Below are 17,236 nucleotides of genomic sequence, written 5' to 3' on the forward strand. Positions count from 1 at the left end.
TATATATTATATTATATTATACCCGGTCTTATATTATATTATAGTAAAATAAAACTGGGTCTTATATTATAGTAAAATAAGACCAGATCACTCAGAAAATTGTAAGACATTGAAGAAAGAAATTAAAGAAGATACAAATAGATCGAAACACATACCATGCTCATGGATAGGAAGAAGTAATATCATTAAAATGTCCATACTGCCTAAGGCAATATACAGATTCAACGCAATTCCTGTCAAACTACCAAGGACATTTTTCACAGAGATAGAACAGATAATCCTAAAATTTATATGGAACCATAAAAGACCCCAGATAGCCTCGGCAATCTTGAGAAATAAGAACAAAGTGGGAGGTATCATGATACCTGACATCAAATTATACTACAAAGCTATAGTAATCAAAACAGCATGGTACTGGCATAAAAACAAACACAGAGATGAATGGAACAGAATAGAGAGCCCAGAAATAAATCCATGACTATATGGTCATTTAATCTGTGACAATGGAAGCAAGAATTTATATTGGGGTAAAGACAGTCTATTCAATAAATGTTGCTGGAAAACCTGGACAGACACATGAAAAAAAATGAAGCTGGACCACCTCCTTACACCATATACAAGAATAAATTCAAAATGGATTAAAGACTTAAATGTAACATCTGAAACCATAAAAGTCTTAGAAGAAAATATAGGAAGAAAGTTTACAGACATTACCCAGAGTAATATTTTTACTGATATATCCCCTCGGGCAAGGGAAGTAAGAGAAAAAATAAACATATGGGACTACATCAAACTAAAAAGTTTTTTCACAGCAGAGGAAACCATCAATAAAACAAAAAGGGATCCTACTGAATGGGAGAGGATATTTGTCAAACATATATCTGATAAGGGGTTAAATCCAAAAATTTTTAAAAATCTCCTTCAATTCAACACCAATTCAACACCAAGGAAACACCTCTGCCAATTAAAAAATGGGCAGAGGACATGAAGAGACATATTTCTAAAGAGGACATACAGATGGCAAACAGACATATGAAAAAATGCTCAACCTCACTAATCATTAGAGAAATGCAAATAAAAACCACAATGAGATACTACCTCACGCCAGTCAAAATGGCTATCATCAATAAATCAACAAAGAACAAGTGCTGGTGAGGATGTGGAGGAAAGGGATCCCTCGTGCACTGCTGGTGGGATTGCAGATTGGTGCAGCCCCTATGGAAATCAGTATGGAGGTATCTCAAAAAACTGGAAATGGAACTACCTTATGACCCAGCAATTCCACTCCTAGTATCTATCCAGAGAAATCCAAAACACTAATTCGAAAAAATGTATGCACCCCTATGTTTACTGCAGCACTATTCACAATAGCCAAGACATGGAAACAACCGAAATACCCATCGGTAGACGACTGGATTAAGAAACGATGGTACATTTATACAATGGGGTATTACTCAGCCATAAAGAAGAATGAAATCTTACCATTTGAAAAGATATGGATGGACCTAGAGAACATTATGCTAAGTGAAATAAGTCAGACGGAGAAAGACAAATACCACATGATCTCACTTATATGTGGAATCTAAAGAATAGAATAAATGAGCAAACTAATCATTAAACAGTCTCAGAGATATAGAGGAAAAACTGAGGGTTGCTAGATGGGGGGTGAGATGAGGGAGAAGGTGAGGGGATTAGAAAGCACAATCGGTAACCACAAGATTGCCACGGGGATACAAAAGTCAATTTGGGGAATATAATCAATAAGTGTGTAAAGATTTTGTAGGGTATCCGATGGACACCTTTTTTATTAGAGAGACCACTTCAGAGATGGTGTAGGTGCCTGATCACTGCGCTCTACACCTGAAGCTGAAGCTGAATAATAATGAATGCCAACTGTAATTTAATATATATATATAGATATAGATGTAGATATAGATATACATATATAGTCATAAGAAGTGGAGTACAGCATAAGGAATAGAGACAGTGGAAATGTAACGGTGTATGCAATGTCAGAGGGGTAGTAGATTGGGGGAGGGGGTTATTACTTTGTGAGGGGCATAAATGACAAATGTCTAACTATTACATTGCTCTGTACACCTGAAATTAATACAAAAGACCAGGTCTTGTACTAATTTTTGCTCCAAAAGACGCAATTAGAATTGATTGTCCAGCTAGGTCTTATTTTCGGGGAAACATGGTGTGTGCAATTTAATTTCCAAATATTTAGGAATGTTCCAGGAATGTTGCTCAATTTCACTTGAATACCGCTGAGATCAGAGAATATATTTTGTATGATTTCAACTGTCTTAAATTTATTGAGGTTTGTTTCATGACACAAAATATGGTCAACTTTGGTAAATGTTCCATGTGTACTTAGTTAGCAAGTGTATCAGCTTTTTATTAATTAGATCAAGTTGGTTGATACTGTTGCTTAGTTCTTCTACAGTCTTAATGATTTTCTATTCACTTTTACTAATTAGTCCTAATAAGAAGTGTTAAAGTCTCCAACTATAATTGTGAATTTGTCTATTTCTCCTCGGTGTTCTACCAATTTTTCCTTCATGTGTTTTAAAGTGATGTTGTTAGACACATACATATTTAAGATTGTTATACTTTCTTGATGAATTAAGCCTTTTGTCACTATTTAATGTCGCTCTTTATCTCTCGTAATAGTCTGTTTTGATAGTCTTTACTTTGATATGTCTGATATTCATATAGGTTCTCAGGTTTCTTTTAATTAGTGTTAACATTGTTTATCTTCTTTCTGTCCTTTTATTTTTAAACTATATCTTTACATATAAAGCAAGTTTATTGTTGACAGCATGAATTTGGTCTTGTTTTTTGTATCCAATCTGATAATTTCTGCCTTGTAATTGGTATGCTTATTTACACTTAATGTAAATTATTGATATAGTTGAATTTAAGTCAATCATCTTGCTTTTTCCTTTTTGTTATTTTGTTGTTCCTTTTTTTTCTTAATTTTATGCCTGCTTTTTGGAATAACTGAGTAGTTTTAATTTAGTACTATTTAAAAATATGTTAATGATTACTCTAGAGTTTACAATATACATCTATCACTTACCATAGCCCATTTTCAAATAATAATATATCACAACATACACTGTAAGAACCTTTCATTAGTATACTTTCAATTCCTCCACTCCATATTTCATGCTATCACTGTCATTTTATGTTTATAAGCACTATAAATAGATAGTAAATTGATATTATTTTTGCTTTGGACAGTCAATTATCTTTTCTGGTGACTGAAAATAAGAACTCTTTTATTTATACCTTCATTTTAACTATCTCAGAGGCGCTTCATTTCTGAAATTCAAGCTTCTCTCTGGTATTTAGTTTCCACCTGAAAAATTTCCTTTAACTTTTTGGTAGTATGTGTCTGTCTCTCAGGTTTCATTTACCTGAAAAAAAAAAATATTTTGCCTTCATTTTTGAAAAGTATTTCTGCTATATACAGAATTCTGGGTTGACATTTTTTGTTTCCTTTCAGCACTTGAAAATGTCACTCCATTGTCTTCTGGACTGTGGGTTTCTAATGAGGAATTGATGTTTTTCTTACCTGTGTTCTTCTGTAAGTAATACACCTTTTTTCTCTGACTTCCTACAATATTTTCTCTTTGTCTTTGGTTTTTAGCAACTTGAATATGATGTGTATAAATATTTCTTATTTTAATCTTGCCTGGCGTTCTCTGAGATTCCTGGATCTGTAGTATGACGCTCTTCATTGTTCCTATGAAATTATTGGTCATTATCTCTTCCAGTACTCTTTTACTTTTCCCTTTTCTTGTTGGGATTCCAATTGATGTATATTAGGATACTTGATATTCCTCTTCGATGCTCAGTTTTGTTTTGTTTTTTTCACTCTTATTTCTCTTTGTGTTTCAATTTCTATTGACTCATGTCAAGTTTACTAATTCCTTGGCTATGTTGCGTCTACTGATAAGCTCACAAAAGTCATGGTTCATCTTTACTACTGAGTACCCCCTCACATTCCTATCTGACCCTTTCTTATAATTTCCAACTCCACTCAAATTTCCATCTGTTCACAAATGTTGTCTATCTTTACTATCTTTTGTCTATCTTTTCTACTAATGTAGTGATTTCTACACTAATCAGTTTTTTCAATTCCCTGTCTGACAGTTCTGACTAGTGAGTCATCTGTGAGTCTTGCTGTTATGAATGCTTTGTCTCTTAAGTGTGGATTGTTATTGTTTTCTTACTTTTTTATGTCTAATTTTGATGAATGCCAGACATTGAGTGTAAGGCAACGGAGACTGAGGTTAAATAGTATTTAAGCATGGAAATAGGGACAACTCTTCTTCAGCTATGCTATTAGTGTGAGGAATTTAGTTAATTGAGTCAGAAGTTGGCTTTGAGTTTTGTTGTTGCTGCAGTTAACTTTGGTGTACCACCAGCTTCGAAATCTTCTAGTGTCACATCGGGTTTAGGCTGGGCCCTAGGATGCCAGAGGGTTTTTCTCAATGTTCCTGTTCCAGTCCAGCGTTCAGCTTCACTGGTCCCCTACAACAAAGGGAGTTTCTCCTCTCTACACTCTGGTGCCTTCCCATTGGTAGACTGCTGCTGCTTCTTACTCAGTGCTTGTTGGTCTCATGGAGAGGGATGGAAAAGGAGTAGTTGTCTGTTGTCCTAGTCCAGCCTCAGTCCCAGGCAGATCCTATGTGCCTGGGTCTTGTGGGGGGGCTTCCACTGTGATCCTGTCTCTCTTCCCTGTGGCAGCCAAACTCTGCCTTGTCCCTTTAGCAAGTTTTATTCGAGTGAGTTTCCTGTCCTCTCCCAGCAATAGGAGACCACTAATGGTATTGATTGAAGATTGTGAGACCAGCACTATTTCTTTCCTATCTCCCAAGAGTCGATATTTTTTCTTTACACTTCCCACAGCCACATGGGTTTTCACCTATACTTTGCAGGTGACAGATACGCTGTCCTTTCCCTAGTGACTTAAGGTTTTTGTTATTATAGGAAAAGGGTCCAAATGGGGCATTGGTCTTTCTAGAACTCTCCTCTTCCAGGAATCTCCCCAGTCTCCTGCCCTGCCTCCCAATCTTTCTTTTGCTAGAGGTTTGTGGAGAACAGACTGCAAGTGGGAGTGAAATCCCCTTGAATCAGTAGATACCAATGTGTCTATGCTTGGCCTTCAGCCACCTATTAGAACAATATGGCCAAATACATCTCATCTGCTGTATGGTGCCTTGTGTCTCTTCCTGTGGCTGTGCTCTGGTACACTGAGAAGTGCTGTGTCCCATCTCTTAGAGGACTCTGTCTCTCCTTGGACGTTAGGCTACTTAGTTGTTCTACATCATAAGCTGTTGAATAAGTTCAAGAAATATCATGATTTCATAGTTTATCTGACATTTTATTATAGATAGGGCAGCATGAAACTCCTTTTATTTTCCTCATCCAAGGTAGAAACAGAACTCCAGAATTTAACATTTAAAAGTGAATTTCTATTTTATTAATCAATAATAACATGGATTTGCTGAAGACACATTTATTCAGATAATGCTTGTTACACATTTGGATTCATGGATTTGGGGCAGATTTATCACTCTGTGTCCCATCCCCTCCCTATCAGAGATCCAACCACACATCTGGTTTTGAAATTACATGTCATACCTTAAGAACAAAAAATTCAACTTAAAAAAATTTTAACTGTGATTTTGAAATTACTAAGACTAATTATAATTCTGATAGCTATTGTAATTTAGCTATATTTCAAATAAAAAAGGCAAAAAAATTACTGCTTTATCGGACAAAAATGATTTCATTTGCACATGTGGCCAGAAATAGCTTCTAAATATACATAAGCTTTGAATTTCCTAATTCTGATATATTTAAAGTCACAATCACTGTATGTAAAATAGAAAGGTGCTGAGATGAGGAACCTCCACACTGCCTTCCATAGTGGCTGCACCAGTCTGCATTCCCACCGACAGTGTATGAGGGTTCCTTTTTCTCCACAGCCTCTCCAACACTTGTTACTATTTGTCTTGTTGATGATAGCCATTATAACTGGGGTGAGGTGATATCTCATTGTGGTTTTTATTTGCATCCGATGATTAGTGACGCTGAGCATTTTTTTATGTCTGTTGCAATCTGTATGTCCTCTTTGGAGATTTGTCTATTCACGTCCTCTGCCCATTTTTTAATTGGATTGTTTGTTTTTTTGTTGTTGAGCTGTATGAGTTCCTTATATGTTTTGAATATTAGCCCCTTATCGGAGGCGTTGTTTGCAAATATCTTCTCCCAAATGGGCTCTTTATTTTGTCGATGGTTTCTTTTGCTGTGCAGACACTTTTTAGTTTGATATAGTCCCATTCATTTATTTTAGCTTTTGCTTTCCTTTTAGCCTTTGAGGTCAAATTCATAAAATCCTCTTTGAACCCAAGGTCTATAAGTTTAGTACCTATGTTTTCTTCTATGCAGTTTATTGTTTCAGGTCTTATGTTTAGGTCTTTGATCCATTTTGAGTTAATTTTGGTACACAGTGACAAATAGCAGTCTAGTTTCATTCTTTTGCACATGGCTTTCCAGTTCTCCCAGCACCATTTATTGAAGAGGTTTTCTTTTCACCATTGTATGTTTTTGGCTCCTTTGTCAAAAATTATCTGTCCATATTTATGTGGGTTTATTTCTGGGTTTTAAATTCTATTCCATTGGACTGTGTGTCTGTTTTTCTGCCAATACCAGGCGGCTTAAATTATTGTTGCCTTGTAGTACAAGCTAAAGTCAGAAAGTGTGTTACCTCCAGCATTGTTCTTTTTCTTAAGATTGCTTTGGCTATTCGGGGTCTTTTGTGGTTCCAAACAAATCTGATGATTTTTTGTTTTATTTCTTTAAAAAATGCCATTGGGATTTTGATGGGGATTGCATTAAATCTATATATTGCTTTGGGTAATATGGCCATTTTAACTATAGTGATTCTTCCAATGTATGAACATGGAATGTCTTTCCATTTCTTTGTGTTATCCTTAATTTATTTTAAAAAATGTCTTATAGTTATATGATCCAATAATCCATCTCCTGGGTATATATCCAAAAAAATCTGAAAACATTTATCTGTAAAGATTTATGTGCTCCAATGTTCATTGCAGCTTTATTTATGGTGGCCAACGCATGGAAACAACCAAATATCCTTCAATAGATGACTGGATAAGTAAGATGTGGTATATATACTCAATGGAATATATTGAGAAAATATAGAAAAGGTGAGAATAGTGCCATTTGCAACAACATGAATGGATTTGGAGATTATTGTGTTAAGTGAAATAAGTCACACAGAAAAAGTCAAGAACCATATGATTTCACTGATATGTGGGATATAAAACTGAAAGCAACAAAGGAACAAGACAAACAAATAAAGAAACAAAAACTCGTAGAAACAGACAACAGTTTAGTGGTTACCAGAGGATAAAGGGAGAGGGGGAGATGAGAGTAAATGGAGTCAAATATATGGTGATGAAAGGAGAACCGACCCTGGATGGTGATCACACAAGGTGATAAATATATGATGTAGTGCAGCACTGTACACTTGAAACCTATGTAATTTTACTAACCATTGTCACCTCAATAAATTTGAATTTAAAAAAAAGTGCTAAGATGGCTAGGAATTAAACTCAAGACATAATGTCAAAAAAAGAAAACATTTGTGATTCTGTAAGTTTATTTCAAACAAAAATGTAACCTGATTTTGATAAATTACTGCAATTACATTTATTACTTTTAGCATTTCGACACATATTTTCTGAGTGACCTACAAATAAGAAAACTGAAGAATGCTGTGAATTTCAAGCAACTTAGACAAATGATCTATCTTAGCATATAAACACAAAACGTGATCTAATTTTTCCCCATTGATTATAGTATAGTACGCTTGACTTCCTAATTATTATTTATTATAATGGTCTTAAAATTTAAAAAAAACTAAAGGAGGAAAATATTTTTTAAAGTTAGCTACTTTAATATATCACTCTGTAGAATTAATTGTTCTTGGGTTTGCAAACAAATAAATGGATTTAAAACTAGTCTCAAAAACAAAAAAACTAGTAACTTATTTGTATTGAAAAAAGTTAACTTGTACAGTGAAAGGGAAAAAAATTAAAATGACTTATTAAAATCACTTAGTGAAAGTTGCTTTCACTATAAAACCATTAATCTGGATATAGAATCAGGTAAGTGGTATCATGTGGTAAAAAATGTACCCAAAGAATTCAATAGCAAATGAAGGAGTATTACTCTTAGACTCCAAAGATGTCATCTGTTGGAACAATCAATTCAATCTCTCTTTTTTATAATAAAAGCTGAAAGTAATAATCAAGGGGGGGGAGGATTTTACAGATTTCCCAGAAGCATGTTGCTAGAACCTATATCTTCAGTTAATTATTAATGGATGATCACTGAAAGAGCTGCTACTGCTAGTAAATTGCTTGATTTTTTAATATACACATCGTAAACTAGTACCCATTTCAAAGTGAAATACATAATATCTCCCCCTGAAACAGCCATAATTTGGGGGTCAGATATTCTTAGAAGCATTTATCTGCCAGACAAGATGTGGTTTTGATTCCCTCGTGGTCAGGTGAATTTCCTTCATTATCTTCAAGACCTCTGTGTATGAGATAAGACTGAATTCCTTCAAGGTCACCCAAAGTCCTGAAAATCCCAGAGGATGATTTTGGCACTCTGACTCTCCTTTCCTCTGAAACATTTGGCTATGTCTCAGAATTTCATCAGGGAAAAAAAAATAAAACCCATAAAATTATGGGAAAAAAGTCATAACTAACTGTATTTGCCAAGGCAATCATATGCATTAAAAAAATATTCAGTATGGAGATATGTATCAATTATAGACTGAAACCCTTGGCTTCTATTTAAAATGCTCTATTTATAGTGCCCTGGGTATTTATTTGTCTTAGTCAAACTTGACATAGGTCTGCGCTCCTAACTTCTGTATTACGTAGATGTAAAATTAAATGGAAAAAAAAAAGTATACATATTAAGTCCACTGTTCAAAACTTTTTCAAAATAAAACTTCCTCCTCCTAGTAATACCTGGGTATTTTCTAATTCTTATGATTTTTATTGACTTATTGAATGTCAATTGGAAATTATTTAATGACATTGTCTTAAGTCAAAAATTTAACTATTGCCATCTTGTGGTCAGACATTCATATATATGAAACAAAACAGCATCACTTTCCTAAAGAGAGATACTTATCTTTAAAATCTTACCAAAGATATTTCTCTATAAGCTGAGAAAAATGATCATTTTGTTACATATGGCATCCTCCAAGGAGACACAATTCATTTATAATTTTAAGAAATTATAATTTTCTAAAAAGAGTAAATTTAATGTATAGTCACTGACCATGAATGGTAACAGTACTCATTTATAGTAGGTCAGGAACACGCATCTGATCTATATACTGTCATGATTAACTTTAAAATACCATGAGGAGAGTTTTACAGGCAATTTTCCATAGGATTCTAAAATACAATATTAACACTACTCGTACCATAGTTAGGCTAGAAGAGTAGTTGGGAAAGCAAAGTTGTGACAAGTTGGAGCAAGAGAAGAATAGAAAACAAACAGAAAAGTAAGTACCTAAACTTCATATAGCATACTCTTAATATATATCTTGAATGCTTCCTTCCTACTTAGGTCCTCCCCAAAATGCCAAATGCACAGCTATATTTGAAATTATATTGGCACTCCATAAATGAGATAAAAAACGATAATTAGAAAAACACTCCACTGCTTAAAATATCCTTAATACTTCTTCCTGGATTGTGAATAGAAAGTTTTAAACAGAAGATATCTTAATTTCTCCTACCAAATTTCAGAATTCAGGTTATACAAAATTTTAATGACTAGAAAGCATGACGGCAAACATAACAAAAGGCCAACAGCCTTGCAGAAACATAGAGACAACATCAAAATGCTGTGATGCTGACTGTAGTTCACACAATTTTGATAATCAACCAATAGTACAGAAAAGTTCATGCATATGATAGCATTTACCATAAGAATCCTTTGTGTTTTTCAGTTGTATTTGGTCAACATCACCACACAACACTAAATGGCCTTTACAAAGCACCTTAACAGCCATAACCCCTGCCTTTATCATATTATAATTTAAGACAGACAACTATGATATAGATACAGACTTATATAGAGATAAAAAGACATTCAATTTTACAAGAACAAAATGGTAACATTAAAGGAACACTAGCTGGGAGTTATAGAAATCCATTAGAAATAGAGTTTATTGGTAAAAAGAACAAAGACATGGTCAAATATGATACCAGATTCTTTATCCCAATGGACTAAATGAGAAAAAACAAACAAAAAGAAAACCTAGAGAACAAGACATATATAAAAGTAAAGATTTCTCATATCAGGACAAGTATCAAACTATAATATTATTAAAAGGAAACGAATCCTACCTTGTTGCTGTGAAAGTGAAATATCAGATTTACTTCTTACACGTATTATACGACTTTGTGCTGGCTTGTGTTCGACTTGCTTAACATCTTGGTCTTGCTTTTGTTGGTCATCTGAAGGCTTCCATTGGGGTTGAAGGATTTAAGACATGAAGTCATAGTATTATTTTTAAGGTTACTTTAAAATAATTTGAGCAATTAAATTACTTAGATGTTCATTATATAAAATTTGGATATTGTGCATGACGTCTAATTGACAGATGAACAATGGAGTACATGTTACTAAAGAAAAGATATGCAAATAAAGTCTTTAAAGAGATTTGAATAACATACAAAGATTTCAAACATTCAAATAATTTCTGCCTATTTTTACTAGAAAATTCAGAGCTCCTTATAATTCAAACTATTCTAGATATATACGCATGATGGATTTAGACAGGATAAAAACTTAATTTGGCTGTAAGCGCTCCCATATAACTAGTTTTCCATAAAATGAAAATTTGCATAATGCACTGCAATTTCCGAAGAGCTTTTATATACAGTGACATAATTTAATTCCCACAAGGGTGAGAGGTTTTGTTATCTTCCTTTGCCATTCAAGAAATGTACAGGCTACCATAAGTCCCATCATCTCTCCTCCTTACCTACTATAACCTAACCAAATTTGAAATTTATAGCAGTCACAAATTCCTTCACAATCACACGTCACAAATTGTGACTTTAGCCATCTTCTCTCTTGCTTTTCCCATTTCATGAGCCTAATTATAAGTAAGTCCCTGAAAACAGCTACCAGATATACTTTGACAGTAACTTCAAAAGATATCTCTGAACTCTTATCAACAAATACAAGCAGAGAAGAATGTGAAACACCAGTGCACATGGACTCAAATATAACCACCCCAGCTCTGGCAGGCACCTATTCATCTACAGATAAAAGTGAGTTATTTTAGACTGTAGTCCTAACAACTAGCCTTAACTCTGGTCTTCGAAGTTTAGAGCCATTAGTCATGTAGGCTCCCGCCTTGAAGGAAATATTATTTTGGTGTGCATTTCGAAGATGGGTACTACGACCATCTCTGGCTGCTTCAGCTCAGAGCCTCCCTGTTGGCCGCCTTCCTTAACCACGGTGATGAAGGGCTGAGTACAGTGGAGCCAAACAGCTCGTGTCTAAATCTGGCTAAGTCGTTTTCTAGTTTTGACCTTGGGAAAGTTATTAACTCCTCAAACCTCAACTTCTTCATGCATAAAATGGGGATAATAATAAGAATAATACCTATCTCATTAGGCTGTTGTAAGGATTAAATATATAAAGGCTTAGAACAGCATCTGGCAGAGTAAGTACTATAAGTGTGTGCTATCATGCTTACTAGCCATACTTCTCTGTTAAAGAAATCTAACAAATGAATTTTTTGAGGCCCATTTTTCTGGTGACACAGCATAGTTTTATTTTAAAGTAGGCCAACAATTAAAGGAAAGCAATCTTTCTTTTATTTTTTAAATAGTTTTTTTGAGGTATAAGTGACAATAATCTTCACATATTTAAAGTGTACAATTTGCTAAGTTTTGGCATATGTATATACCCATGAAACTATCACCACAATCAAGACAACATAATGAATATATCCACCAATCTCAAAAGTTTTCTCATATACGTTTGTATTCCCTGCTATTACCATAGATGAGTTTGCATTTTCTAGAATTTTATATAAAAGGAATCATAGAGTAGGCACATTTGAGGAGGGGGTCTGGCTTCTTTTCCTCAACATAACTTTTGTGAGAATTGTCCATGTTACTGTATGTTTCAGCAGTTCATGGCTTTTTATTGCTGAGTGGTATTCCGTTGTAGAGATTATACCACCATTTGTACACTCCCTAGTTGACGCACATTTGTGTTGTTTCCAGTTTGGGCCTACTACAAATAAAGTTGCTATGAACATTCACGTCCAAGTCTTTGTGTAGACATATGTTTTAGTTTCTCTTGGGTAAATACCTAGGACTGAAATGCTTGGGTCACATGGTAGTTGCACGTCTAACTTTTTAAAGAAATTGCTGAATTATTTTCTAAAGTGGTTGAATCCCAACCAGGTTTTAAATTCCCAACCAGCAGCGTACGAGAGTTCAGTTGCTCTACATCCTTGCCAACACCTGGAATGCCAGTCTTTCTAATTTTTTATATTCTAATGGGTGTGTAATGGTATTTCTTTGTGGTTTTAATTAGCATTTTCCTAATGACTGATGATGTTGAGAATCTCTTTACATACTTACTCGCCATCAGTATATCTTCTTTGGGTAAAATATCTGTCCAAATACTTTATCTACTTTTTATTTATATTGTTTGGTTTCCTTAGTATTGAATTCTGTGAGTTCTCATATATTCTAGGTATAAGTCTTTTATCAGATAAGCAATTTGCAAATCTTTTCTCCCATCTGTGGCTTGTCTATTCATTCTCTTAACAGTGTGTCTTAAAGAGAACTTATTTTTGATAAGACCAATTAATTAATACTTTTCTTTCATGGGTAGTGCTTTTGGTGTCATTTTTGCCTAATTCAAGGTCAAAAACAATTTTTATTTTATACAGAAGTTATTAACAGATATTTCTGAACCCTACATAATGGTGTATTTCATACACAATCTTTATTTTACATATTTTTGGCTTTCATCCTCAACATCATACTATGCTATACAATACCGTACAATGAATACTTATTGAGTAAATTAATCCACAGTGATAAATGCATGTTATTACACAGTGTAAAACTGCACTTACTAACATGAGCACTTTTTTTAAGTCTTGAAGAATAAATTTTTTTTTTCAATATGTAAGACTGTATGGATCATTGCTTAACTCAGTATGAAATCTTATCTTTCATGGTAACACATTTTGCAAATTTTAATGTAATAAATATTTATTGAGTACCTACTACATACAAATTTCTGAGCTAGATATTGCATAGGGATACAGAGCTGTAAATGATAATAGCTATTAATTAGGCAACAGATATTTTACACACATTATTTTTAATCTTTAAATATGAGGAAATTAAAGATTAGAAAAAGGCTAAGTGTGTTGAAGGTCACAGCTAGAAATGAAATGAGCTAAGATTTATATCCAGGCTTGAGTAAGTAAATAAAGGAGGCACGATTTGAGGCCATCTTACTCCAAAGACTATGCTCTTGAGAGTGTACCATGCTAAGGCAATATTGTTACCATCCTCATTTTAAATGTAGCACAAGTACTACTGATTGGGTACCTGAGAATAATCTTCAGCTGCTTCTGATAATTTAACATCCTTTGCTTGTGCTGTAAGAAGTCTTGTGGGAAGAGCAAGATGAGAATCTGGCTGCAACTCCAATTCTCCCAAGCTCATTGGACCATGACTAGCACATGAATCTTCATGAACACCACCTGTTATCAAATATAAACAAAAAGTTAAAATAAATTGTTAATTTATCTTAGACAAACAATAAATAATTGACTAAAATTACCAATTATTTCTTACCTGCTGAATTAGAAGTAGCAGTGTACTTCAACCAAACACCAAGCCTACATTGCAAATAAAACCAAAGCTCAGAAAGAAATGCAAAAAGCGCCTATGTTCAAACAAATCTATGGACATTCTAACCTAAGTTTCCAAGCAATAAATTGCTCATGCAGTTTACACCCAATCCCCACTCCTACACACAACTCCTAACACTCCAGCTTACCTTTTCTATCAGTGAGAGTCAATACAATACTATCTAAAATGTAATCTCAAAGCAAGGGGCAATTTCTTGGCTAGAAAATGTTAGTATTACTTAGCTCTGTTTTGTAGATATTTTTCTTCAAATGATCAAGTTCCTCTTTTCCTAATCTAAATGGCGTCTCCACCAAATCAATAAAAAGAAGACAATAAGAGCAAAGATACCTATCTAATAATAATGTCACTATACTTTTATATTATACTTTATACTCCAAACACTTGCATATACATTATCTCATTTAATTTGAATCTCACAATCATTCTGTAAGTTAGGGCAAATCAGATAGTATAACTGTCTTTCACTGACAAAGCTAAGGCTCAGGGAAGTTAATGGTCCAAAAAATCAGAGAGTTAGTAAAAGATACAGAGGAATTAAAATCCTCATCTTCAAACTCCTAGTCACTGTTCTTTATTTCAGATTCTTGCTAAAATATTTCTAAAAAACTGCTTTTCCTAATTAATGGCCACCTTTTAAATATAACACAGTATAGTCTATCTCATTTTAATCAACAGAAATAGACCTGAAATGTTATACATAAACTAAATTGTTTAACATAATATTTTAAAGATTTCATAGATATTTTCCATATAAATGCAGTCTATTGACAATTTCTTAGGTTTAGCAAATAGTCACCCTCTCATCTCTTATGTTAGTCTATATTTTCAGGTGTGTTTTGCATGAAGCAAAATACATATAATGAGTTTTAAGTTTTACCTTTCTGGTATTCAATCTGTACAAAACAATTTCTCAACATTATTACCTGTTTAATTCTCATTTAATTACTAGCGAAACATAAGATTAATTTAAATAATGGTTCATAGTATCCATCATTTAGAGTAACTATTGTTCCAGACCTTATATAAGCCTCTTTATATTCTAAAATACCTTTTTCTATTCCTATGTCACTTTTCCAACATTTTCTTAAGACTGGCAAATGAATTAAAAGAATTAGCACATAGAATGTTAAAAGAAGAGATTAAAAACTCTTGTGCTGATTATATGGTTATATATCTAGCAAAACCCAAGAGACTCTAGTAAGGAAAAAGAAAACTATTAGAATTAATAAGAGAATTTGGTAATGTGACTGGATAATGGATAAATATGTAAAAATCATTGGCTTTTTTGTATATTATATCAATATACATGTAAACAATTGAAAAATAATCCTTTACTATAGTGACTCGAACTATAAAATAATTAAGAATAAAATTATTGGAGAGGGCATAGAATCCATATGAAGAAAATTATGAAATCTGCAAGATCTGTACAAATAGTAAGATATACCATAAAAATGTCAATTCTCCCAATATTAAATTCTCCCAATATACATAAAGCAATATAATTCCAATTAGGGTGATTTTTAATTGAAAAAAATGTTAAGATATACAGAAGAATAAATGCCTGGGAATTGCCAAGAAAAATATAAAAAATAATTTTAAAAAGGAAAACTTGCTCTATCGATAACAGAAAGTGCCATAAAGACCCAATAGTCTAATACATTTTAGATAATAAAGAATGTTTTAGATCCAGAATGGTTAGAATAAAGAATCCAGAAAAATATTCTTACATCTATGGGAATTTATTATATTAGGTTGGTGCAAAAGTAATTGCAGTTTTTGCAATTATTTTTAACCTTTTAAACCACAATTACTTTTGCACCAACCTAATACAAATTGGTTAATATTTCCATTCAGTAGGAAAAGATAGCTTACATAATAATTGATGCTGACACAACTAGCTATTTATCTGGAAGAAAATCAAACTGGACTTCTACCTTATACCATTTGCAAAAATAAATTCCAGATAGACTTAAATATAAATATATACTAAATAATGAAAATCTTGCCAAGAAAAATCTAGGAGACCACAGGTATAAGCTTGTATTAGGGGAAATCTAAGCAAGCCATGAAAATACAGAAAATATAAAAGACAGTAAGTAACCGTACATAAAATTTTTTTTCATTATATGGCAAAGGAAGATCGTAAGTAATGTCAATGAACAAAGTATAAATTTGGAGAAAAGTATTTGTTACACATGACAGAAAACATTTAAAATATAGAAAAGTTACAAGAAAAATTTAGAACCTACTCAGATAGGGAAAGAACACAAGAAAAAATCCAAATGGCCAACAAACATGAAAAGACTTACAAAATCACCAGTAGTCAGAGACATATATTTAAATTTCAAAAATGGCAAAAATAGAAACAGTAATAAACACAATTTCTGGAGAGGACACAAGAAAAAGGCTCTAATAAATTACTGGTAAAGATAAATAGGTTTAAACTTTTAAGACAGCAACTTGGCATATCTATTTTAAAATTAAAAATATATTTGCCCTTGGACCCAGTAACCATTCCTGGGAAACTATCTGATAAATATAAAATGCAACAATATGTTAGGATGGATATGTGTATGGATATGTACTCTAGCATTGTTTATAGTGGGCAAAATGATAATAAAGTAAATATCCATCAATAGAGCAATGACTGAATAAATTAATGGACTAAATACTAAAAGGTTTTATGCAGTCATTCAAAAAAATAAATTTAAGCAATATCAGTTGACCTGGAGAAATTTCCACAGAGTTTACTGAGTAAAAACAAAATGCAGGCACGTGTGCATGATATGATCTTAACTTGTAAAATAACGACAAACACACACATCATGTGTATCATATACATCACATATGTATGTTTACAATTTTATATATGTGCAAGGAAAATAAAAAGTTTACACACCAGAATCTTACTATGAGTCACCTGGGATAAACATGGCATAGGAGAAAATGTGAGGAGAAGGGTAGATGGAGGGCACTCAAAAAAAACAAAAAGTCTGTAATTTAAAGTAATATATGATATAATCACATTTTGTTTTTATGTAAAATTATATGTGGTTAATGTATGGGTATAAAGAAAAAAATTAATTAAAAGGACACAAGGTAAATTTGGATGAAAGAAAACTAAATGTAGAAACCCAGTAAGTATATAATCAAACATTTCCTCAAAAGCA

The 17,236-nt window shown here is 33.0% G+C and overlaps 1 protein-coding gene across 9 annotated transcripts in view; it reads right to left on the minus strand.

Annotated features, from left to right (window-relative positions):
• The window catches only part of KIAA0586 (KIAA0586 ortholog), a 105,150-nt gene that overhangs the window by 27,216 nt on the left and 60,698 nt on the right, over nucleotides 1-17,236 (minus strand). For all 9 annotated transcript variants that reach the window (XM_033109491.1, XM_033109486.1, XM_033109487.1 and 6 more), the window contains 2 exons: nucleotides 13,737-13,891; nucleotides 10,488-10,596 (listed from right to left, as the gene is read on the minus strand). In XM_033109491.1, the coding sequence (XP_032965382.1) occupies nucleotides 10,488-10,596; nucleotides 13,737-13,891 (264 nt within the window). The remainder of the gene's footprint in view (nucleotides 1-10,487; nucleotides 10,597-13,736; nucleotides 13,892-17,236) is intronic.

This window comes from Rhinolophus ferrumequinum, chromosome 6, assembly GCF_004115265.2.
Source record: "Rhinolophus ferrumequinum isolate MPI-CBG mRhiFer1 chromosome 6, mRhiFer1_v1.p, whole genome shotgun sequence".
Taxonomy (NCBI): Eukaryota; Metazoa; Chordata; class Mammalia; order Chiroptera; family Rhinolophidae; genus Rhinolophus; species Rhinolophus ferrumequinum.